The following is a 23,780-nucleotide window of genomic DNA, read 5'->3' as shown; positions in this document are numbered from 1 at the left end:
TTATTTTATTTCATTATTATAATTTTATTAAATTTTTATATAAAATATAATAAATAATTTAATTTTTTTTAATTCTAAAATAATAATAATATTAAAAAAAATAATATTTTAACAATATTTTATTCAATTTTAATTTAAAACTATTTTATCTCAGGCACAATCTCTAAAACTTTCTTTATGTGTTATATATATATAATTTATATAGAAACACTGGATAATTTGAACTACATTCCTTGTATCTCTCTTGACAAATTGTAGAATCCTCTTTGCCTGCAATTAGGGGTGTAAAACGGTTAGTCCGGACCGGAGAAAATGACCTGACAGAAAAAATGTATGGTCCGATCCGGTCCAATAAGTAGGAGAATTTCGATCTTCGGTCCGGTCCCGGAGTGGAGATTTCTCAGACCAAACCGAACCGGACCGATCGAATAAAAAATTTAAAAAAATATTATATATATTATTTATATAATAATTATACAATTAACAATATAAAATTTTAAATATGTTATAAACACTTGTTAATATTCTATGAATTAACTAATATATAATATCAATTAATTAATTATATAATAATTGTATAAATTAATAATGTAATTTTCATCTAATTTATTATCATTGACTATATAAAATATTTTTTTATTAAGTTTGTTACATAATTCACATTAATAAATCACTTAATTTAATTTCATATTTTAAATAAAAGTTTTTTTATTAATTGATTTAAAAAAAAGAAAAAAAATTATACTAGACTGATTGGACCGGACCGAACCGATAACTACCAATCCAGTCCGGACCAATGATAGACCGAACCTTGCTGGTCCGGACCATTTGCACCCCTACCTGCAACAGTAATCTAAAAATGCATCTGGCTTTTGCTTTGCAGTAATGGACGATACAGTGGTGGTCGAACCACGCTTTTTTGGGTTTTCATCTTAACCGTTGGATGGCTTTCTTAGTCAGTAATGGGGACCATCCAACGTCTAGAACCGAAGCACTCCCTCCATGCGTAACTCGTGTCATGTCTTGTGCAGTCATCTTGATTTGGAAATGGAATTATCATTTGGTCAAATCAAATTCCTAATGCAATCACAAATCAAAACAGAATAATTATTCCGGAATTTGAAAAGTTAAAGTCTTTTGGCTTCAACCCATCTTTGTTAGCCGACCCCTAGTGCATTCACGTGATTGGGCAACGTACTATATCCTTCTCCACTCAGCGTTTCAGAGCCTCAGAGAAAGAGAGAGAGAGAGAGAGAGATGGAACCCCCACCATCACAAGCCATTGAGACTTCTGGCAAGGACCTTGAGTTCCAGGTTGAACAGGATGAACAAGACAAGGCCATCGATACTTGGTAATATCCTATTTTTGTTATCTTTGAAGTCCTTAAAAAGATATAGTTTCTTGCTGTTATTATTAATGAATCTTTTGATTTTATTTCTGGGTTACAGCTGTTCTTGCTGCTACGACTGCTCAGAGAGCTGTTTCTTCGATTATTTGTTCTGTAACCTCTGTTGAGGGAGTCTTACAATTTACTCAAGCCATGAAAAATATCGAAATGGACCTTCTTGGCATCATTAATCAGGGTGTTGAAACTGCTGTTTGTTATATATATTGATAAGTGAATCATGGTAATTTGCTATATTAATTGATTGCATTGCTTGTAGACTGTAGTGCATTTTCAGAAGACACGCATCAAAGTTTAATTTTCTGTGGATAAGAATTGAACCCCCTACAAGGTTTCTTAAAACTCTCTCTTATGCACCTACCTTAAACATTAAGCAGCAGCAGAGAGCAAGGAATACTGCCCTCATGCGGCCATGCCTGCACAATTCCCACAAATCAAATCAGACAATCATCACTAAACCCTGGTTAGGCAGCTTTGAAAAAATGGTTTAGCTAGAGAATTTTGGATACTCAGGCTTTCGAACAAGGGAACTTGGGATATCAGGCGTAATATAATTGCCCAGTTTTGACCCTCAAAGCTTGATGGGATTACTTTCTACTTGACGAAGTCATGCCGATATATATATATATATATATATCTATATAAGGGCAAAAGATTATTCAGGCTAGGTCAAAGAAACGAAACTAAAGTTATCGAGGCTTGTTAATTACAGCTGAACCGGCTAAGCAAACCTTGAAAACACAGAAAATGGAGTAAGAAGAAGAAAGCAAGAAACACTGATTGGATTGGGTTCAGGTGTCCTTTTCACGGGGAATTGCTGTTCGAATAAAAAGGCGAAAAAAAAAAACGGAATCTCACAAAAATAAAGGTTGCCACTTTCATATTAGAGCACTCCGACAGTAGAGTTTTTATCTTATTCTTTAAAATATATCATTAAGTTTTTATTTTTATTTTATATATTAATTTTTACAATATGTTATCCATCAGTTTATCTATTTTTTCTCTATATCATTTAAATATTCTTTTTTTAGTCTTTTTAAATATTTCATTTCTATCAATAAATTTATAATATCCATATATTTTTTTATATTTACAATTTATTTTTATATACAATATAAAATAATTCAGTCCTATACACGTAAAACAAAAATATATAAGTTAATAAAAATTAAAAATAAAATCAAATATGAAAAAATTGGTTTAAAAATAATTCCAATATATTTTTTAGAAGAAAATGAAATATATATGTTTTAAATGATGAATAATAAAAAGAATTTGCTTACATGATAAAAATCAAAATAAATAAAAATGAGGGAATAAATGAAATATCAACAATAAAAAAAATTTTACAGTATGGACAGTACCCGCTACATGTAGCGGGGTACTGTAACTAATTGTATTTTACAATTCATTTTACATAATCGGATAGAGCTTTTTTTTAGAACAATTCTTCAAATTATTTACATTTTTTGTATAATACAAAAACTATTGAAAGTGCTCTTATTGGCCCTATTTGTTTTTGCAGATGAGAGAAGTCAAAATTAAAATTAAAAGTTAAATAAAATATTATTAGAATATATTTTTTTAATATTATTTTTATTTTGAAATTTGAAAAAGTTGAATTGTTTATTTTATTTTGTGTAAGAATTTGAGAAGATTATAATGATTAGATAGAATGAGTTGAAAAGAGTTGTGAAAACAAACTATACTTTAATGAAAAGAAGATCGTGGAAGGGCTTATTAGACGTCTATCGTATATCCTTCTTAAATCCATTCTTTCTTGGTTTTTGTTGAGATGATAATAATAATAATAATAATAATAATAATAATAATAATAATAATAATAATAATATATTTTTTATATATTTGGGAGATGGGGCTTCAAACACCAAATCTCCATTTTGGAGACTGAGAGTTATACCAATCAAGACACGGGCTTTTGAGAATCCACTATTTCTTATTGCTGCTGAAATAGGCTTATTTAAGTAGTTTCTTTGACCAAAAACTAAAAAAGATGCATACAGCCATACAGGAATGTTCATGACCAGGATAGTGCTCAGCAGTTGCAGTCATTTAGTGGCATTTTTTGTCATTCACTCCCAAAGGTTGGATGGAAACTCGTGCATACTGATGTGCTCTATCTAATTAACCAAAATATTAGAGACTGTATGCTGTGCCCAGAAAATTAACATGCGGTACAATGACTGGATCTGTAATTGAATACAGAAAACCGAAGGGGATCTGTTATTAATTGAAAAAAAAAAAAAAAATCTGTTTACTCAATGGCTTGAATATGAATCAGGCTGGCTAAATAGACTGCCTCCAACAGCCATTATGTGCACTCCTCCCGCAGATGCAAGAATCTTTCTTGCGAGTTTCAATCTGGATTGGCGCATATATAATAACATTGTCGTGTTAAAACATTCAGGATTCGATTTGTTTAATTCCTATAATTGTGGCGAGGCAAGTCTTGATCCCCCAACTTAGCTACCTAATCCCACCTTCCTGTCCTATTAGTGGTTCATGGTTAACTGATCAGCCATTTCTTGTTTTCAATGAGCTGATGTTTTTGTCTGAGATGGGTCTATGTTACCATCCCCATTAACACTGTATATGTACTAACACTGTATTATGGAGTATACTATACTCCCACTACTTAAACATAAAAGATATATAAACAGCACTTTCGGTCTCCAAGTCCAATTTGTTGACTACAATATGCTCCAACTTCCACCCTTGGACTTATCCAAAAGTTAAAAGTTCCAGGCAAAAATAATAGTAATAATACTAACAACAACAACAATAATAATAATAGTAAAAAATAAATATAGTATCCAGGCCAAAAATGGAATGACATGTCCTTCAAGTGCACCTATTTCTTCACGGGTTTTGCAGTTTGCTACAAATCAGTCATTGTTCACATCACACACCTTACATTTATAGCTTTTCATACGGTGTAGGGATGTTTTTTATAGGGTGTGGGGTGTGGGATGATGAATAGTAGCTGATGAGAAAATTTTTTCATTTCGTCACATGGTGAGACTTAAGTCAACGAGAGAGTGTTGTTGATAGCCTATATGTATTCTTTTCGGTATTGTTAGTGTAACACATCATCCTGCCACTTAGAATAGCCCTGATTTTCAATGAGGTGGGGAGAACTGAGTTCTTCTCCCATTGACAAAGCTGTGGATTTATACCAAACTCAACTGAAAGGGACAGTACCCTTAGTGGTCCGCCCACTCTTCACAAAACTTAATTGGTAATTAATATGCGTTCTGCATTGGTTTCCTGTGTATAAATTGCTTGTAATTGCCACTGCTTGGCACACATCATCAGCAAGCATTTAGATACTCTGCACGTTCAGGTTATGGATCAAAACCCCCCTAGTCTTTTCTTTGTAACCTTCTTTGGCCTCTTACTCCTAAGTCCTCATGTATCCTGTCAACTTGATTACAAATTCTATGCCTCCACTTGTCCGAACCTGGCAAAGATTGTTCGATACAGTGTATGGTCAGCCATTGCAAATGATACTAGGATGGCAGCCTCTCTGTTGCGGCTTCACTTCCATGATTGTTTTGTCAATGTATATCTATTAACCTCGTACGTTTAGTTGTTGATCAGTTTCTGTTGAATATGCTAGGGACGAAACAAACATATATTCACTGATATCCAGTAAAATAGTCATAATTAAGAAGGCAAAGATAGAAATGATTGTAGAAGTGACAAATATAAGAAATTATTTTACCAAAAAGAGGAGGAAACAGTACTATTAATCAAAATAATTTAGTTAGATGTGGTACAGGCTAGCAGGATAATCAACGGTTTTAATTCCATTTGATCTTCAGAAACTGACTGCAAATATTTTTTTGTACCAAAGGGATGTGACGCGTCAGTTTTGCTCGATGATACTGGCGCAACTAAAGGGGAGAAGAATGCGTTCCCTAATAAAAATTCAGCTAGAGGTTATGAGGTCATTGACACAATAAAGACCAATTTGGAGAAAGCTTGCCCATCCACTGTTTCCTGTGCTGATGTGCTAACTCTTGCAGCAAGAGAGGCTGTTTATCTTGTAAGGAATCAACTCCTATGCTTTGTTGAAGTTGTCTAGCTCGAAATACCATTCAGATTCTCTAATGTCCATACATGATCTTAATCTGTATCTCATATTCCTTGTCTATATCACTCTTTGGTTATGTTTCCTGTTTTTTCTCAGGCTGGAGGATCCTATTGGGATGTACCCTTGGGTCGTCGAGATGGCACAACAGCAAGTGAGAGTGAAGCTAACAACTTGCCAGGCCCCTTTGAGCCCTTGGAAAACATCACTGCAAAATTCACTTCAAAGGGGCTTGATGTAAAGGATGTAGTCGTGCTATCAGGTTTGCTTCATACTTGCAGCCAAAACAACTTCCATGCTACATATATAAACTTCGAGTACTTTTACTTGCAAACCAGTGTAGAGGACCTATTTTCACCCCACTGAAACGACAGATATTTTATTTGTAAAAGAAGTTTTCATCAAATTCTCTTACAAAATCAAACTCTAACATGAAGGGGCTTGCAAATGTAACTTTTTATGAAGTTCATATTGCCATTCTGCTACAATACAACATAAGCTTAAAAGACTGTCACTGATCCATATGCTTTATACAGGTGCGCACACTATTGGGTTCGCTCAATGCTTTACATTCAAGTCAAGGCTCTTCAAATTTGCTGATGGTAAACCTGATCCAACACTGGATGCATCCCTCCTACAAACTTTGCAAAGCACATGCCCAGAAAATGATGCTGATTCTGACACCAAATTGTCTCCCTTGGATTCAGTCACTTCGAAAAATTTTGATAACATCTATTACAAAAACCTTGTGAACAATTCTGGGCTACTTCAGTCAGACCAAGCTCTTATGGGGGACAATAAGACCGCTTCAATGGTCATTAACTATAGCAAGTTCTCTTATCTTTTCTACAGGGATTTTGCAGCATCAATGGTGAAGATGGCCAGCATAGGTGTGCTTACAGGACAGAGTGGAGAGATTAGAAAAAACTGTAGAGTGGTGAACTAAAAAACCTATGTATGTGAAATAAACGATCTTCAAAAGTGTTCTTGGGCTGTAACTAGTAAGAATGAAATGCAGGTCTCTAATTTAGAACTCTTGTGACAAGGCAGAACTAGAAGTGATCAAACACTGATTCACCCACTTCTCATGCCTTCTTTCTTTCTGCTTCGATTATACCGAGTGCGAAAATTTATTATTTGTCTAAAAAACAAAACTGCCGACCGTGTTGTGAAAACGATGTAACAAAAAATGTCAAAATATCATAAAAACATGCCTCAAAAGCAATACAAGAACACAAAGAGATAACATTGAGAGGTTTGGATAGTGAGTTGAGTTAAAATGAAATGAGATGATACGAGAGTTGAAAGATGAATAAAATATAATTAGAATATAGTTTTAATATTAATTTTTTTTTGTGATTTGAAAAAGTCGAATTGTTATTTATATTTTGTTTGAAAGTTTAAAAAAGTTATAATGATTAGATGAGATGAGTTGAGATAAGCTCGTTATCTAATCAAGGCCTAGTGTTGTTTGCACATTGTGTAGTCAACTTAGCGCAATACAATTTAGGAAGATTTTTATGTTTGCTTAAAGTCATAACAAAATATCATTAGGCATATGATGCCCACTTTAAACCTTGCTGAAACGACACATCTGAACAAGATCATCATAGCTTTCTTATTGCGTCCATCTGGTAAAGCACAAATTGATTGAATTGGCCTTCGTTGACAGCATCCCTGCACCAAGTAATATATATAAAACAATATCAGATAAGATAGTACAAAACTGATATATGTTTTTGCATGATCACACATCGATTATACTTTTAGAATATAATCCTTTCGGGTCTAACTCCAATGAAATTCCTGAAGGCTTTAAGTAGTTCCCTCAATGTGACCAATGGAAAATGAGAACAAAGAAATAAACACTTCACATAAGCATTAAAGCACTATACATGCCAACTCCTTACCTGATCATTCCTCCATGAACTAGCCCCTCCAAGGATCCTGATCTAATTTATAAAGATCTTGAATAATTTATATAGATTATTGAAAAAAAAGCACAATTTTCCTAAGCCAAAAATACAATATAACAATCAAATAACTGTCATCTTGGGAACTTTCCTCAGTATCTTGATATTTAGGTCCCGTTTGGATTGAGAGATCATATGAGATGATTTTAGATGAGTTGAATAAAATATCGTTATAATATTATTTTTTAATATTATTATTGTTTTTAGATTTGAAAAAATTAAATTGTTTATTATATTTTATGTAAAAATTTAAAAAAATTGTAATGATGAGATGACATCACTTCTCAATCCAAATGAGACCTTAGGCTACAAAAAATTAAGTAATAAATTAGATTTGTCAATATAACATTTCTAAAATAGCTCAAAGAAACATATATACACAAAATTACTATTGGAGATGGTAAAACCCGAGCATCAACCACTGCAATTTTGTCCCTTCAATTCCAAATTCATCATTTACAAGAAATAGTTTAGTTTAACCATCTAGCACAAAAGATAACTCGTCAATAAATTACTAAACACAAGCAGGTCTCCATTTATATTGAATTGATATACCATCATAATTAGAGTTTAAACACTATGATTTATCACCAAAGTTACACAAACTGAAATTACCTCCTCGATGCTACTTTTCCTTTCTTTAGGCCGTTGACAAGTAGCCCTTAAAAGGTTAGTTACTTGTCTTTCATGGTTGCGTTTGGTTGTAAGACTCAGCTGAATTTAGTCTAATTCTAAACTGAGTCTAATATTTAAATATCAAACTCTCAAATTATTAAACTCTTCTCAACTCAAAACCTCTTTATACGTGAGACTCACAACCTTTTTCAACTTCTCATAAAAAGTACTAAACTCATTATAACATTCAAACATACTTTAAACTCAGTTTAGATAGACACCACATAACTCTCTCTACTACTCAACTTACTACTACTTATAAAGAACTGAACTCAGCTTAACATCCAAACGCAGCCTTAATCTCTTAGAGGATCTCTGTCCAGCAGCAATCTTACAAATCTGTAATACGAAGAAAAACATCTATAAACAGAAATGCCTAATTCTTAACAATGGAAAAACCTTCCTACGATGAGTAGAAGATAAAAGTCAATAAAAATGAATGATACCAAGATCAACATTTTGAAAAGGGCTTCTAGGTGCAAAGGCTATATTTTCTCCAGCATGTACAAAAGGTTAAACAACAATGCATTTAACTTAGCATGCAAAAACATAGAAGGAAAAAAGAAAAGCAAATGTATGATGAAAGTCGTAAAGAGCAAACCAATATCAACTGCTGGCTTAAAAGTAGAGGGATTTATTAGTTGGATTAACAACATATAAAATAAAATAAAATAAAACCCAACAAAGATCGACCAAGTAGTTGCATTAGCATTGTACCAAATTTGCTTCACTTTTATGATTTGATAAAGAAAAATGCTATTCTCACTTACAGGTCTCAATAATTTTTTTTATTATTATTTTCTTAACTTAATGATTAAAAAAATATTTTTTAATGATGTGATTTTTTTTAAAAAATATTTAAGGGTATAAACAAATAAATGAAAAAAAACTTTTCTACCCTTATCAAACTGTCTCGAACTATACTCTCGATGAGTGTAGCACTGCTCTTTGATAAATGCGCTGTTGAAGTAATAGGTTCACAAGTCATACTGTTTAAATGATTATTATGCATCAACTATTATTCATTCTCACAATTTATACCTATAGATTTTTAATAAAGTATGTGGATATTTTTTATAAAGTATGAAAGTATTTCTAGAGAATGTAAAATAATAAATAATAACTGATGAAAATAATTTTCTACTGCTTAAGTAAATTCGGAGAGATTTCCATCGTTAATAATTCCACGGCAGCCAACAGAGTCACTCTTTTGAATGTCCCTCAAAGGCTCAAACCAAACAAAGCCCTAGAGCTAGTAGTTAGGAACTTAGGACTAGGTGTCCTCGTTTTCTACTGTTACTACATCCAATGTGATGGCGTCGATCGTCGAGATACACATACACTTCTTCCACACCACATGAAATAAAAAAAGAAAAAGCCAGCGGTGCGCACCGCTGCGTATTTTAGGAATAGTTCTTAGAGCTAAAACTTCTAGAGGGAGAGGGAGCAGCTTAAAAGGCAAGATTAGGGTTTTAGCGAGCGAGAGAGAGAGAGAGAGATGGTGAACTCCAACCCCCGGTGCTACTTGGACATAAGCATAGGAGGAGAGCTAGATGGGAGGGTAGTGGTGGAACTCTACAAGGATGTGGTTCCCAAAACCGCCGAGAATTTCAGGGCTCTCTGTACCGGCGAGAAGGGCATTGGCCCTAACACCGGTGTTCCCCTCCACTACAAGGTCTTTCCTTTCTCTCTCCTTCTCTCTTATTTTCCCATTCAATAATTTTAAACATACGAGTGTGTATATATTGTGCGTGTATATATATCTATGTATATTGGAGGAGAATCGCATGAATTGACGTAGTTCGATTTATTTCTTGGACTTATAATTACTGTTCTATTTAGTTTTGAGGAGACAGTCTCGTTTTGCTGCTGTCAATTTGTGCTTACACGTTTCGTCTTTTCAAATGTGCGATATTCGAAGAAAGATTTTTGGCTTATGTGGTTACTAGTTGAGGAACAATGACTTGTGGTATGATTGTGAATGCCTATTGCTAAGTATCTATGGTTATTATTACAAATCGTTATTATCGATTTATGATCCTTTTCAATGGTAGTCTTTTTTAACTTGAAAGTTTATGGTAATAAAAGAAACCTAAGAGTTTTAATTTATTTTCAATTCATGATCCTTTTCAATGGTACTGTCTTTTTTGACATGAAGATATGGTAATGAGATAAATTGAAGACTTTTTAAGAAAAGTATGCAGTTTCTCATTATTTTAGTTACAAATGCAACTACACTCCACCTACACGATTTAAGACGCTAATCTTCTTGATTTGGTTATTTGCAAAGCACACTACTTCAGTTATTAGCTGTTTTGTAAATGATAGCATGATCTTCATTTCAGGGGGTCTGTTTTCATCGTGTCATCAAAGGTTTTATGATACAAGGTGGAGACATATCGGCTGGGGATGGCACTGGCGGAGAATCTATTTACGGCTTGAAATTTGAGGATGAGAAACTTGACCTCAAACATGAAAGAAAAGGAATGCTATCAATGGCTAACACCGGACCTAACACCAATGGATCCCAGTTCTTCATCACGACGACTCGCACTTCTCATCTAGATGGCAAGCATGTTGTATTTGGGAAGGTAATTAAAGGAATGGGTGTGGTTCGGACTATTGAGCATGTTACTACTAGAGAGGGTGATTATCCCACTCAAGAAGTAGTAATTATGGATTGTGGAGAGATTCCTGAGGGGGAAGATGATGGAATATCTAACTTCTTTAAAGATGGTGATGCTTATGCTGACTGGCCAGCTGACCTTGATGCCAAACCAGATGAAATTTCTTGGTGGATGAGGGCTGTAGATGACATTAAAAATTTTGGAAATGAGCATTACAAGGTAGTTGATTTAATATTTTTTTCTGCTCCACATATAGAATTAAATGTTTGTGTGTGTGTGTGTTCGTATTTTTGTATGCATATATTCTGATGTTAACGTTAAAGTTCCTTGACTTCTCCCACACAGAAGCAAGACTATAAGATGGCTCTCAGAAAATATCGTAAAGCTTTGCGCTACTTGGATGTATGCTGGGAAAAGGAAGACATTGATGAAGGTGAGCTGCACAAGTCTTCCTCGTAATCTGATCTTTTAATAATTATTATTGAAGTAGCTATCTTCCTTGCTCTAGTCAAACTGATGAATTTGCTTTTCTGACTGTGCAGAGAAAAGTGCATCCTTGCGGAAGACAAAGTCCCAGATATTTACAAATAGTTCTGTAAGTTATATGCAACTTAATGACAGCCCCAACTGCACATTCTCTAGGTCGCAATTCCTTTTCACTGAGCAATCACTGACACACACACACACACACACACTCTCTCTCTCTCTCTCTCTCTCTCTCCCCGATCTTTATAGCTTCACAGCCTACAATGGATTTGTGATTGTTTGATTTTATTGTGCTTTTGTTTTTCTTATTTTTTAGGGTGGGGTTGGGGGGGGGGGGGGGGGGGGCTACATGTACCAAGGGAAGGGTGTCGATTTCAGTCAGTACCCTTGATCTTGAAATGCCAAAGCGGCTGTAGCCATATCAAATGTCTCAGAGAAGTTAACTGGCCGGTTTTTGAGAGATCTTTTGATCTCTGTCAACTATTCTGCTTACCGAACTTCTCATATTTATTTTTAATTTCTTTTCTTATACTTATAAAAAAAGTTATATGCAACTTAATAGAAGTAGCTTGTTCTTCCGTTATAATATAGACATCAGGCAAAATTTTTATTAGGGTTGAAAAAAAAAGCAATGCAGAAATTGCATTAGGCTACATGTACCAAGGGAAGGGTGACGATTTCAGTCAGTACCCTTGATCTTGAAATGCCAAAGCGGCTGTAGCCATATCAAATGTCTCAGAGAAGTTAACTGGCCGGTTTTTGAGAGATCTTTTGATCTCCATCAACTATTCTGCTTACCGAACTTCTCATATTTTTTTTTTTTTTAATTTCTTTTCTTATACTTATCAAAAAAAGTTATATGCAACTTAATAGAAGTGGCTTGTTCTTCCATTATAATATAGAAATCAGGCAAAATTGTAATTAGGGTTGAAAAAAAAGCAATACAGAAATTGCATTAGGCCAAAATGGTCGAATTTAATACTGTGAATTGTTGTAACCTCAAGCCCTAATATGAAGAATTTAATAGGGCTTAGTCCATGAACAATGCAACCCTGCTGAATGAAATGAGTGTGCTGTTTAGGGGATCTGTAGATGGTCTTTGTTGATTTTCACCCTTTTGTTCAGTTTCAGGCTCTAATGAAATTTCAAATTTGATTTGATAAATTGATACTATTGCCTGACTTAAATAATGAGCTAGAGTTTAATCTACATTTTCATATTATTCATTTTCTGTTAAAGTTTATTCCTTTTGGAGATCAAGATTGCCATTTTACTTTTTTGTCTTGCGTTAATTTGGTCAAAAGATTTTCCTTTCGATTGCCAATGGATTCACAATTATAACAACCACAATTTTCCATCTTCGTCTTTGGAGTTTGGGGTGATGATTAGTTCTTTCTCTTTCTATCCTGTGAAGGTGCTAATACGTTGACTGTCTACATGCACCACACAAAGACTCTAGTGGGGGTGATACCTCGTTGTATCAGTTTTTCTCATAGATTAATATTTATTGTTATTGTTTAGCAATCTTGTTACCTTACTAAGGCTTGTTTTTCTCATATATAATTGATTAGGGTTTTGCATGCTTTATTTAGGCTTGTAAATTGAAATTAGGAGATCTAAAAGGAGCATTGTTGGACACAGACTTCGCTATGCGAGATGGGGAAGATAATGTGAAAGCTTTGTTTCGCCAAGGCCAGGTTGGTATTGTCCATTGATTAGGAACTCATTCATCTCCTCCTCTTCCTGTTTTTCTACTATTTTCAATTTGATGGAGACTAAATTGTAGAGTTAAAAGAAAGAAAAGCAACGACTGGACTGGGAGAGCAAGTCGATTAAGTTTCACTAAATTTACATAATGATGTTAAGACAACGATCAGGCCTTGTATCATTATATTGGTTTCAATATATTAAGGAATTTTGTATATTTCCTGTGTACTTGGGCTTCACCTATTACATTGTGTTTAATAAAATTTTTAACTTATTAAAAAAAAAAAGATATTAAGGAATTGGATTTTTGTCAACTGTCGGTTAGAATGATACCTATTGTTATGTTCGACATGGGTTTAAGCTTGAGCTTTTAAGGGCCAAAGTTTGATATGCTGGCAGCGATTACACTATTTTTTTTTCTTGATGGAAATTATTGAAGTTTTGAATTCTTTTTTGTAGTCATAGTATATCATAATTCAATGAAACTCCTTCCATTAAAGAACTTAAATGATTGACAAATTATAAATAGGTTGCTTGATTTTGTTAATTTGTGAAGTGATTTAATATATATGTATGGTGGTGTCACTAATGCCAGGCACATATGGCGTTAAATGACATAGACTCTGCAGTTGAAAGCTTCAGGAAGGCATTAGAATTGGAGCCAAACGATGGTTAGTGTCTTTAATAGTTGATAATAATGTCTTTAATGTGATAAAATCTTCCAGCAATGATGCCCCCTTCCCCTTCTCCTTCTCTTGTGTTCATATGAGTTCGCTAATTTTTGGGTGTTTTTTGGGAAAGGTGGGGGAGTGTGTTTCAGAGAATTCTTATGTCATTCTGGTGCCCTTATGATATGTTTCTGTTGCTTTTGCCTTCATGGAAAAGAATGTAAGAGACATGAAAACTAATTCTTCTCTGCCTGTCAAATACAAACTCACACAATCAGTTGCTGAAAACAAGCAGATTTTTGTGTTTTAAAAGTTTAAGTTTAAGTGAAGCAGATCGTTTCACGAAACAAGTTGCATTCCACATGAACATTGGAAGTCTGTTAACTCGGTCCCTTTTACTTTAACTATTTGAGTCATTGAATATCATTAGAAGTGCTTATTAAAAGAAAGAATATTGTTAGAAATGGTAGTCTTGACTGTATATCATGTTTTCCTTTGTGCAGGAAGCATAAAGAAAGAGCTTGCTGCTGCAAGGAAGAAGGTCGATGAACCTCCCATTTTATATTGTTTTGATATGACTTCTTTTCCTGATGTTGTCTTCTTTTATTTTTTTTACATGGTTCTAACATTTCATTGCGGTTACAGATTGCTGATAGACACGATCAGGAAAAAAAGGCCTACTCTAAAATGTTTCAGTAGAGTTCTGGCATTCTTCTATTATGTGAAACACATTTTGGTGAGATTTGCTTTCCCTTTTTTCTAATTTTGCAAGTAACATTCCATTCGTTTTATAGGTACAAATCTGCCTACACTCCGGAAATACTGATTTCTATTTTATGGGCATTTGTTAGGTTATATGGTTGGCTGGTTCAGGTTTTTTGTTTGCAGACACAAATTGGCTTCATCAGGTACAGATTTTTGGCCTCTTGTTCAATGATTATAGTTTCATTATAAGGGCCATATGGAGCAGTAAGGGAATGATATTAAGACTTCTCAGGAGAAAAATTTCCTTTACCACTCTTATAAAAAAAAAAAAAAAAAATTTCCTTTACCTATATTCATTTCTCTCCTTACAACCAATCGCATCAAGTTATTCTGTACAACCAAGATGATGGTTTCTTTTCGGTGACAATGAGATTTCGGTGAGCTTGGAGTTGTAGGGGTGACCAAACTGGGGTTTGCAAAAAGCCAGCGATTGGCCCAAGTGGTGAAGGCCTTGGTCTTGGGGTATCACTCCCTTCAAGGTCTAAGGTTCAACACCTCATGGGTGCTAACAATCCTTGGGGGCCACACCACCTGGTGAAAAGTTAGCGATTTAACCAGTTCGATGTAGAGAAATTTCCGAGGGTGCCGGACCAAGGTTTACTCTGCAGGGGTGAGTTTGAAGGGCCCTGCCTTGTAGAGGTTTCCCAACATAAAAAAAGGGGTTTTCGAAACATTTACTTGTTGAATCGAAGGTGTTTTCATTTTCTATGGAAGAAAGTTCACTCCTCATCATTGAGAGAAGTTGGAAGGTCATGAATAAGATGAGATTGGGACTGTCCACGGTGCAGTGGCTTGCCAAAGCAATCGAGGACTGTTTGAAGGGTGCAACAAAGGATTTTTATGCCACAGTGGTGGTAGTAGGTGCAATTTCAACTTTGTACCAAAGGAGGTGGAAGGGAAGGGATGGAGGTGCTGTGGGATTTCGTTAATGATGGAAGAGGGCTGACCCATAATAGGGGTAGAGTATGCATGGTGGCGGTGCCTCAGCAACAACATTGCTCCTATAGGGAGGCTCTGGTCGCATCATTGAAGCCGGCGCAACCCAGTGATAAGGGTGGAGGTAGCGGTGCCAAGGAAGTTCCAAGAGGAGCCTCTATAAGTTTGGGTAATGGACAGGAGTATAGTGATCCTTGTACAATAGGGACAGGCACTATGTAGAGGAAGGGTGGTGGTGGCAGGCCAACTGTTGGCTTGGCAGAGAGGAACCCACTACAATGGCCGACTCTTTCCTGGCAAGGAGTTAACATAAGATACCAACGAGGAGCAGAGAGGGATAGTAGTTGGTCCTCATGGGGGAATCTCCGCCGGCCAGTTAGCCTATGGTGGAGCCGATGATTCTACTTGTGGATACCTCAATTTCTGTCATGTTGGCTAACTGTGATCCTACATTGGGTGGACAGAATGAGCCAATGGAAGGCACAAAGGGCATGAAAGTGGAAATAGCGATGGTTGATGGTGTTGGGGAAGTCAATGTGGAAACATTATAGTCAATAGATCCTCTGTGCGAAATTAATGATTTGGACTGTAGGTCTCCTTCTACTGAGGAGGTAGATTGGTTGGTGGCATCAAAATGGGCACCAGAGGGAGGGATAGAGATGGATGGGGAGTTGATACTGTTGAAGTCTATACCTCCTTGGCAGAACACTGTTTCGGACTGGTTTATGGATAAGGTGCAGGAAATACAGCACTGTGTGGGCATTGAGTGTAAAGGTTTTGAAGAACAATTTATGGCTTTGTTAATAGCCATTAAATTTGGAAACAACCAGACTAAGAAATCCGGTGCAAAAGAAAAAAAGTGGCAACTCAAGAGATTGACGTGGTCTATCAATTATCAGGGTAGCTCAAGTCGAGAAAGACCAAGAGGGAGGGGGTCGACTTTATCTCCATGAAGCCTAAGATTATATCATGGAATGTCCGAGGGCTTGACAACATAAATAAGCACCTGTGGATAAAAAAACTTGCTTCGAGAGTGGAAGGCGGATATTGTGTGTTTGCAGGAAGCCATGATGGAATATATTCCACGAAGCATGGTCAGAAGCGTGTGGAGTTGTCCATATGTAGATTGGGTCTTTTTGGCTTCGACTGGAGCATCAGGTGGAGTACTAGTCATGTGGGATAGAAGGGTGGTGACAAAAATAGAGGAGTATATTAGGGAGTACTAGTGGCTGTTTCATTTCAAAATGTGGAGGATAACTTTAGAGGGGTTTTCGCTGGAATATATGGGCCGACAGTGGACAACAGTAGAACCCTTCTCTGCAAGGAGTTGGCTGGTCTATACAGTTGGTGGGACTTGTCGTGGTGCATTTGTAACGCTCTAATAGAAGACCCAAACCATATGACCTATACTCCAAAAAGAATAGTCATTAATACAATTGGAGCTCCATTGGAACCATATAAAGAATAAAAACTTTTCATTCCCAAGCAATGTGAGATTCTATACATCACCTATCTTTATCCTTATCATATGAGGGTATCACAATCTCCCATTCTTAAGTTCTTGACGTCCTCGTTGGGCCAGTTCATCGTAGGTGACAGGCTCAAGTCCCATATTTCTGGTTGGAATGAACTCTTATTCCATTTAAGTACCTACCAAGACGACTCTTACCACACTTTGATAGCAACCGACTTCGTCTCCCAAATCCATGCACCTCACTTATACTCTTAAATACTCTCTTTCATTCTTAGCTGCAGCCAATAATCTTAAATCTGAAAAGAATCATTTCTTAAAGTGTTGAACCTATAAACTCAAATATGGTAATAATCAATTGCCCAAACATATGCAAAGTCTAATTTTAAATATGAAAATAATTATAACTTAAGGTTTGCAAAATCTAGAGCCTTAAATTTCCACCCCAACTCATTATTAAAGCCTGGGGGATCTAAAGTTTAAAATCTTATAAAAATCATTCTCCTAAAGTTCGTAGAATGTAAAATTTCAATCTCAAAAGGAATCATTTCTTAAAATCTAAAGGATCTAAATCTTAAACCTTATTGGGGTCGCTTCTTAAAGTCAGATCTGTAGAGTCTAACTTCATATTTTCTTAAAACTCATTCAATAAAGTCTACGAAATTGGAAATCTTATGGTCTCGCTTGTTTTCACAACCATTCTTATCTCATCTCATCTAATCATTACAACTTTTTCAAATTTTCACTCAAAATAAAATAAACAATTCAAACTTTTTCAAATTTCAAAATAAAAATAATATTAAAAAAAAAATATTTAACAATATTTTATTCAACTTTCAACTTTTATCTAAACTCATCTCATCTCATATGCAAAAACAAATGAGGCCTAAATCTCATCAAAATCATTTTGTAAAGTCTAAAGAATGAGCCTATAGCATCTAAAGCATCACTGTCATGAAATCAGTTAAAAATCTGCAAAATCTTAACAACTAAAGTTTCATAGGACACATTCCCTAAAGTCTGCAGATTCTAAAACCTTAAATACCAACATAATAATCTAAATCCTCTCTTACAGTCTGTAGAATTCTAAACATCAAATCTGAAATTATTTCTTAAAGCTCATAGATATCCAAAACCTCATATATTATAGACTGCAGAACCTCAAACCTGGCTTTCGATCAAGCTTATGTACACCTTCAAAATCTAAACTTTAAATCTTACCAAAATCATTTCTTACAGTCCACAAAATAAGCCCATTGGGTCTAAAACCTTCAATGTCATGAAATCAGTTCTTAAAATCTACAAAATCTAAATCTTAGATCTCATCAAAATCATTTTTGAAGTATGCAGAATCTCTAAACCTCAGATTTCCAAAGACTCCATCCATAAAGTCTGCAAACTCTCAAACTTTTGATTTCCAAAAACTCAACTCATAAAGTCTGCAGAATCTCAAACCTGTTTCTGATAGCATTTGTAATGTTCCAAAGGAAGAATCAAACCATATGACCTATACTCCAAAAGGACTAGTCAATGATACAATTGAAGCTCCATTGAAATCTTATAAAAAGCAAGAACTTTTCTTTCCCAACCAATGTGGGATCCCATACACCACCCACCCACCCTTATCCTTATCATATGGGGGTATCACACCATTGGGGGGGATTTTAATGTTGTGCAATTCCGCGATTCCCAAGTGAAAGATTAGGAGACAGTAGGTTGTGATTAACTATGGTGAATTTTTCGTACTGTATTTTTGAGCTGGGCTTGGTCGATCTTCCTCTTATGGGTGGTACCTTCACATGGTCCAATAATCAATCGTGGTCGAGATTGGACAGATTGTCTCCCCGGAATGGGAAATTTATTACCTAGAGGTATGTAAAAAATGATTGCCTCGCCTCTATTCTAATCATTTCCTTATTTTGTTAGATTGTGAGGGAATTCAAAGAGGAGGAAGATACTTTAAATTTGAGAATATGTGGTTAAAGACGAAAGGTTTTGTGGAATGGGGTAGACAATGGTGGTCCTCCTACTAGATCCAAGGCACTCCTAGTTTCATTCTTGCAAGTTGAAAGTTCTGAGAAAAGACTAAAAGCTTTGGAATGTGCAGGTTTTTGGTGATGTAGGCAACTGCAAGAAGTCACTACTGGAGGAGCTTCATGAGCTTGAAAGGTATTGGGAGAGACAACCAACTTCATTGGAAGACAGAATTGGTCTCAGAACTAGAAAGGATTACCCTATTGGAGGAGATTTTTTGGCGGCAGAAATCACAGGCTTTGTGGCTGAAAGAAGGTGATTGTAGCATGAAGTTCTTTCATAGAGTGGCAAACTCTCATAGGCAAACCAATGCCATTGAGATGCTGAATATTGATGAAGTTGTTTGTACGGAGATCCCGGTGATCCAGAATCATGTGGCTGGTTATTTTGAGTAGTTACTTACCAAACTTGAGGGATGGAGGCCAAAGATCGATAGGCTAGCTTTTGAGTCCATTGAAAAGCAGCATGTCACCTAATTGGAGAGGCCATTTGAGGAGGCCAAGGTTCATAAAGTGGTAAAAAAGATGGTAAAAGATAAAGCACCAGGGCCGGATGACTTTTTTTGGGCTTCTTTCAAACCTGCTGGGAAGTGGTGAAGGAGGACTTAATGAAGGTATTTCATGAATTCTTTTTGGTAGAGAAATTTGAGAAAAACCTCAATGCCACTTTTATTGCACTTATTCCCAAGAAGAATGGGGCATCAGATGTTAGGGATTACAGGCCCATTAGCCTTGTGAATGGGGTATATAAGATTATATCCAAGGTGCTCGCAAACCGACTAAGTAGAGTTTTGGGGCGGATCATTACGAAACCGCAAAATGCATTTGTTTGGGAAAGACAGATAATTGATTCAATTCTTATAGCTAACGAATGCCTTGATAATTGAATAAAAGCGGGTAATCTAGGTCTCTTGTGTAAGTTAGACATAGAGAAGGCTTACGATCATGTCAACAGGGACTTTTTGTAGTACTTGTTGGGGAGATGTGGTTTTGGAGAGAGGTGGTGTACATGGAGTAGATGGTGCATATCGATGGCGAAGTTCTCAGTTTTGGTAAATGGCTATCCAATCGACTTTTTTAACAGTTCTTGAGGCTTAAGGCAAGGGGATTGCTTGTCCCCACTTCTCTTTATCATAGTCATGGAGGCACTTAGCAAAATGATGTCAACGATTGTTAACAGTGGCTTCTTGACTAGTTTCTTGGTTGGTGATACACATCGAGTTACTATCCACATATCCCATTTATTGTTTGTGGATGATCCACTTATTTTTTGTGAGGTAGATCTAAACCAGATTCAGGCACTAAGGGCACTCCTACTTTTCTTTGAGACAGTCATTGGGTTGAAAGTGAATTTATCCAAGTCAGAACCAGTCCCCTTTGGCAATGTTCGTAATATCCAGTCACTGGCTAACACTCTTGGTTGTAAGGTCTCTTCATTCCCTATGAATTATCTTGGGCTTCCTTTGGGGGCCAACTCTTGGGCTAAAACTATTTGAGATGCAGTGATTGAGAAGATTGAACAAAGGCTGGTAGGTTGGAAGTAGTTGTATTTGTCAAAAGGTGGTAGAATTACTCTAATCAAAAGCACACTCTCCAATCTACCTACCTTTTTGTTTTTAAATTTTTCTTAATTTTTATTTATCATTGTTCCCAATCCCTGCAAGTGTGGCGGCACGCATTGAGAAATTGTATCGTGACTTCCTTTGGAGCGGACTTGGGGATGAGTTTAAATTTCATTTGGTTAAGTGGAGCACGGGATGCTCCCCAATCTCTTCTGGTGGCTTGGCGTAAGAAACCTGAGATTGTTCAACTGGTCTTTACTTGGGAAATGGCTCTGGCGCTATAATACTGAACTTGAAGCTCTATGTAAGTTGGTGATTGATTCTAGATATAGAGGCCTGTGGGGGGGGGGGGGGGGTGTTATAAGGAGGTGAGCGGGACGTATGGTATGGGTTTATGGAAGCATATCAAGTGAGGGTGGGGGGCCTTTGCTCGTTGTACTAGAATTGTGATGGGAGATGGCTCAAGAATTAAGTTTTGGCATGACATATGGTGTCGCGACAGAGCTCTCAAGGACTTATTCCCTGAAATGTTCATGATTGCACGCGAGAAAGAATCTTCAGTGGCCAAACTCATGGAAAGGGTTGGGGATTTATTCCAGTGGAATGTGAGCTTCTCTAGGGCGGCCCAAAATTGGGAAGTTAGCAACTTTGAGAATTTCTTCCAGCTTTTATACTCCATGAGACCGAGCACTTAAGGAGTTGTTACTTTGTGGTGGACACCTACCAGGTAAGGTACACTTTCAGTTTGCTCTTTCTATAAGGCCCTCACACATTTGCAAATCAATCACTTTCCGTGGAGACAAATTTGGAGAAACAAGGCCCCCCCAAGGCGGCTTTTTTTGCCTGGACAGTGGCTTTGGGGAAGATTCTGACAACAGATAACCTATAGAAATGTGGGGTGATTGTCATAGAATGGTGCTGTATGTGTAAACAAAGTGGGGTGACGGTGGACCATCTCTTACTACATTGTGAGATTGCTAGAGCACTTTGGGTCGATGTATTCAGCAGGGTAGAACTAGCCTGGGTTTTGCTTGCTACAGTGGCCGAGCTTTTGGCATGTTGGGTAAATCTCGGCGATATCCCACAAATTTCAGCAGTGTGGAAAATGATTCCTATGTCTTCTATGGTGCATTTGGAAGGAATGAAATGACAGGACATTTGAAGACAAGGAGCGTTCTATGGAGGAGATCAGATTATTATTTGCTAGAACTCTTTTTCTTTGGGCCAAACCAGTGGATTTTAATGGCCTTGATATTCATGAGTTTCTTGTTTCTCTTTCTTTGTCCTAAATAGGTGTTATCTCATGTATACTCCCTATATACTTAGGCTATGCCTACTCTTATTAATAATAATTTAATCGTTTACCTATAAAAAAAAAAGGGAATGATATTAGGGCTCTCTCTCTCTCTCTCTCTCTCTAGACAATAAAATGTAGCTCGGCAATGGTTTTGATGCCTGGAATAATGAGATTTAGCCATTTCTCATAACAGAAAACCTTCCTGGTAGAAATTGTTTTGTATACTTGGGTTATGAAGTCAGTTTACCGATAATAAACTAGAGAAAGAAATTATTTGCACTTATTCTCTTCTCTCATCTCTTGATAAGGTTTGTTCTATTTCAGGCTTTGTTGGTGGGCATGAATTGGCTGACTGATCTTTTCAGGAGACAATTGAGAAACTCTAGCTTGAACCAATTTTGATTATGTCAAACTAGGCTTATGGTACTTTATTGCCGGCTGGAACTCTTTATACAGTACTCATCTGATCAACGAAACAATCTTGTTATTTTTCTTGAAATAAAAATTCTTATTTTATGTAAAATTGAAGCTTTCTTCTTAAGTGGCCTTTTATTGTTATTACTTTTTGATCTTCTTAACTGTTGTGGTGGCTTTCCATGATTGGAGGGAGCATGTGGCTTGGCCTGAGCTTTGGTGAAAGCATTCCGTCTGTTGTCGACTGAGCCTCCCACTTTAATACTTGGATTTTGTTTTTCTGCCTCCTGTTTTGTGAATCCAGCTCCCAATTTATTTTTACCTTTAAGTCTTCCCCCCTGCAGTTTGCTATCAGGGTTTGAATCTTTTAGTCTTGTCAAAGCTAAATTTTGGCTTGCCTGGGCAACAAGCTTCTGTTCCGTGGACACTGAAACACGCCGATCTGCAAGTGATGTTTCTTCTTCAGCTCTTCTTGTTAAAGCATGGTAATGTTCATGACTGAGTTGGAAAATGGTGTTGTCCTTTTCTGAACAGTTAATGTGGTGAACTGCTTCGGCTGCAGATGCTCCAAAAGCTTCTGATTCTAACTGTACAGCTCGAAGCATGAGTTGCAATGTCTGAAGAGTTTGCTTCCTTAGGCGCAGTACTTGTTTGACTTTTAATTTTGCTTGCTGTTCGTCTTCTATATCCTGCTTGAGCGTTTCCGTCTTTTCACTTGTGTGATTCAAAGTCTGGCTTGTTTCAATTATCTTCTTCTTTGCGTTGAGCTCTTCTTCCTTCTTGGATTTGATGCTTGTGATAGTGCTCCGAAGTTGTGATTCAAGCTCGGAGATGATGGTATTAGACATTATAGATTGGTTTTGAGCACTCGCAAGCCCGGATTTTAGCCTTTCGAGCTCATCGATGAGGGGCCTGGAGTCTAGCCATGATTGTGTAGCTCTTTCTTTAGCCGTTTTCACTTTTTCTCTGGTCTTCATCAGTTCAATTGTCTTAGCTTCCAGTGTGCTACCACAGCTTTCCACTAGGTCTCCGGCTTTGTTCGACTGGTAAGACTCCATTTGCATTTTGCACAAAAGCGAAGCTTTTTGATTGACCCTGATTTGAAGCTCACTTATTTAGTGTCCACTTATAGATTGTCTCTCTACATTAAGTTCTTCAATTTATTTTGTCCTTTCGAAAAGTGTGTTTGAGATTCCTAGACAAGCCTTGTTTTTATCGTGTCTCTATTAATGAGCTGTCCACATAAGCTGGTTTTTCATGCAATTTTTGCCGCACATTATGGAAGCTAGCGAGTACGTATGATATTGGTATCCATCTCAAGTTGGTTAAGTATGTTTTGTATCCTTTCACATGTCTCTTGTAAAGATCGGCTCTGAAAGACTTAAATTTATTGATCTTAACGATACTAGGGTTATTGTAAGGAGTTGTAACAGATCATCTGATTGTAATTTGGTCTTGGCTGAGCATCATCCTTTCCTCGGCAGGCAATTTGGCAAAGTGGGCAAGAGCTTCGTTAGCAGCCTCCCTCAGTTTTCTCAAACCTGCTAGGTTCTCCAATAGCTCCTTCACAAACTCCACCATGATTCCATGTGCCCAAAGAAAATATATATATATATATATATATTTATATCATAGGGTGAAAGATA

The 23,780-nt window shown here is 36.4% G+C and overlaps 2 protein-coding genes, 1 long non-coding RNA gene and 2 other non-coding genes across 6 annotated transcripts; all 5 read left to right on the top strand.

Moving 5' to 3' along the window:
• The first annotated feature begins 874 nt into the window (after nt 1–874).
• Nucleotides 875–14,581, top strand: LOC121249991. Of its 2 annotated transcripts, XR_005937679.1 has the most exons (3): nt 1,037–1,352; nt 1,450–1,698; nt 14,571–14,581. It is a non-coding gene; the product is annotated as an uncharacterized LOC121249991 (long non-coding RNA). The 2 variants fall into 2 exon arrangements; XR_005937678.1 differs by lacking the exon at nt 14,571–14,581 and having other exon boundaries at nt 875–1,352; nt 1,450–1,646.
• Nucleotides 4,518–6,601, top strand: LOC121249812 (peroxidase 10-like). Its single transcript, XM_041148619.1, has 4 exons — nt 4,518–4,989; nt 5,284–5,475; nt 5,620–5,782; nt 6,057–6,601. Exons 1-4 carry the CDS (start codon nt 4,774–4,776, stop codon nt 6,464–6,466), a joined length of 981 nt encoding a protein of 326 aa, XP_041004553.1. The 5' UTR covers nt 4,518–4,773; the 3' UTR covers nt 6,467–6,601.
• On the top strand, nt 9,491–22,243 carry LOC121249706 (peptidyl-prolyl cis-trans isomerase CYP40-like). Its single transcript, XM_041148471.1, has 10 exons — nt 9,491–9,843; nt 10,514–11,014; nt 11,141–11,228; nt 11,338–11,390; nt 12,874–12,978; nt 13,584–13,659; nt 14,160–14,197; nt 14,302–14,392; nt 14,508–14,564; nt 22,045–22,243. Exons 1-8 carry the CDS (start codon nt 9,667–9,669, stop codon nt 14,353–14,355), a joined length of 1,092 nt encoding a protein of 363 aa, XP_041004405.1. The 5' UTR covers nt 9,491–9,666; the 3' UTR covers nt 14,356–14,392; nt 14,508–14,564; nt 22,045–22,243.
• Nucleotides 11,689–11,790, top strand: LOC121243505. Its single transcript, XR_005936158.1, has one exon. It is a non-coding gene; the product is annotated as a small nucleolar RNA snoR109 (small nucleolar RNA).
• LOC121243511 lies at nt 11,994–12,095 on the top strand. The gene has a single exon (XR_005936160.1). It is a non-coding gene; the product is annotated as a small nucleolar RNA snoR109 (small nucleolar RNA).
• Nucleotides 22,244–23,780: the final 1,537 nt, after the last annotated feature.

This window comes from Juglans microcarpa x Juglans regia, chromosome 1D, assembly GCF_004785595.1.
Source record: "Juglans microcarpa x Juglans regia isolate MS1-56 chromosome 1D, Jm3101_v1.0, whole genome shotgun sequence".
NCBI classification, from domain to species: Eukaryota; Viridiplantae; Streptophyta; class Magnoliopsida; order Fagales; family Juglandaceae; genus Juglans; species Juglans microcarpa x Juglans regia.
Note: the sequence above shows the minus strand (reverse complement) of the source record. Positions and strands in the feature narration are given on the sequence as shown.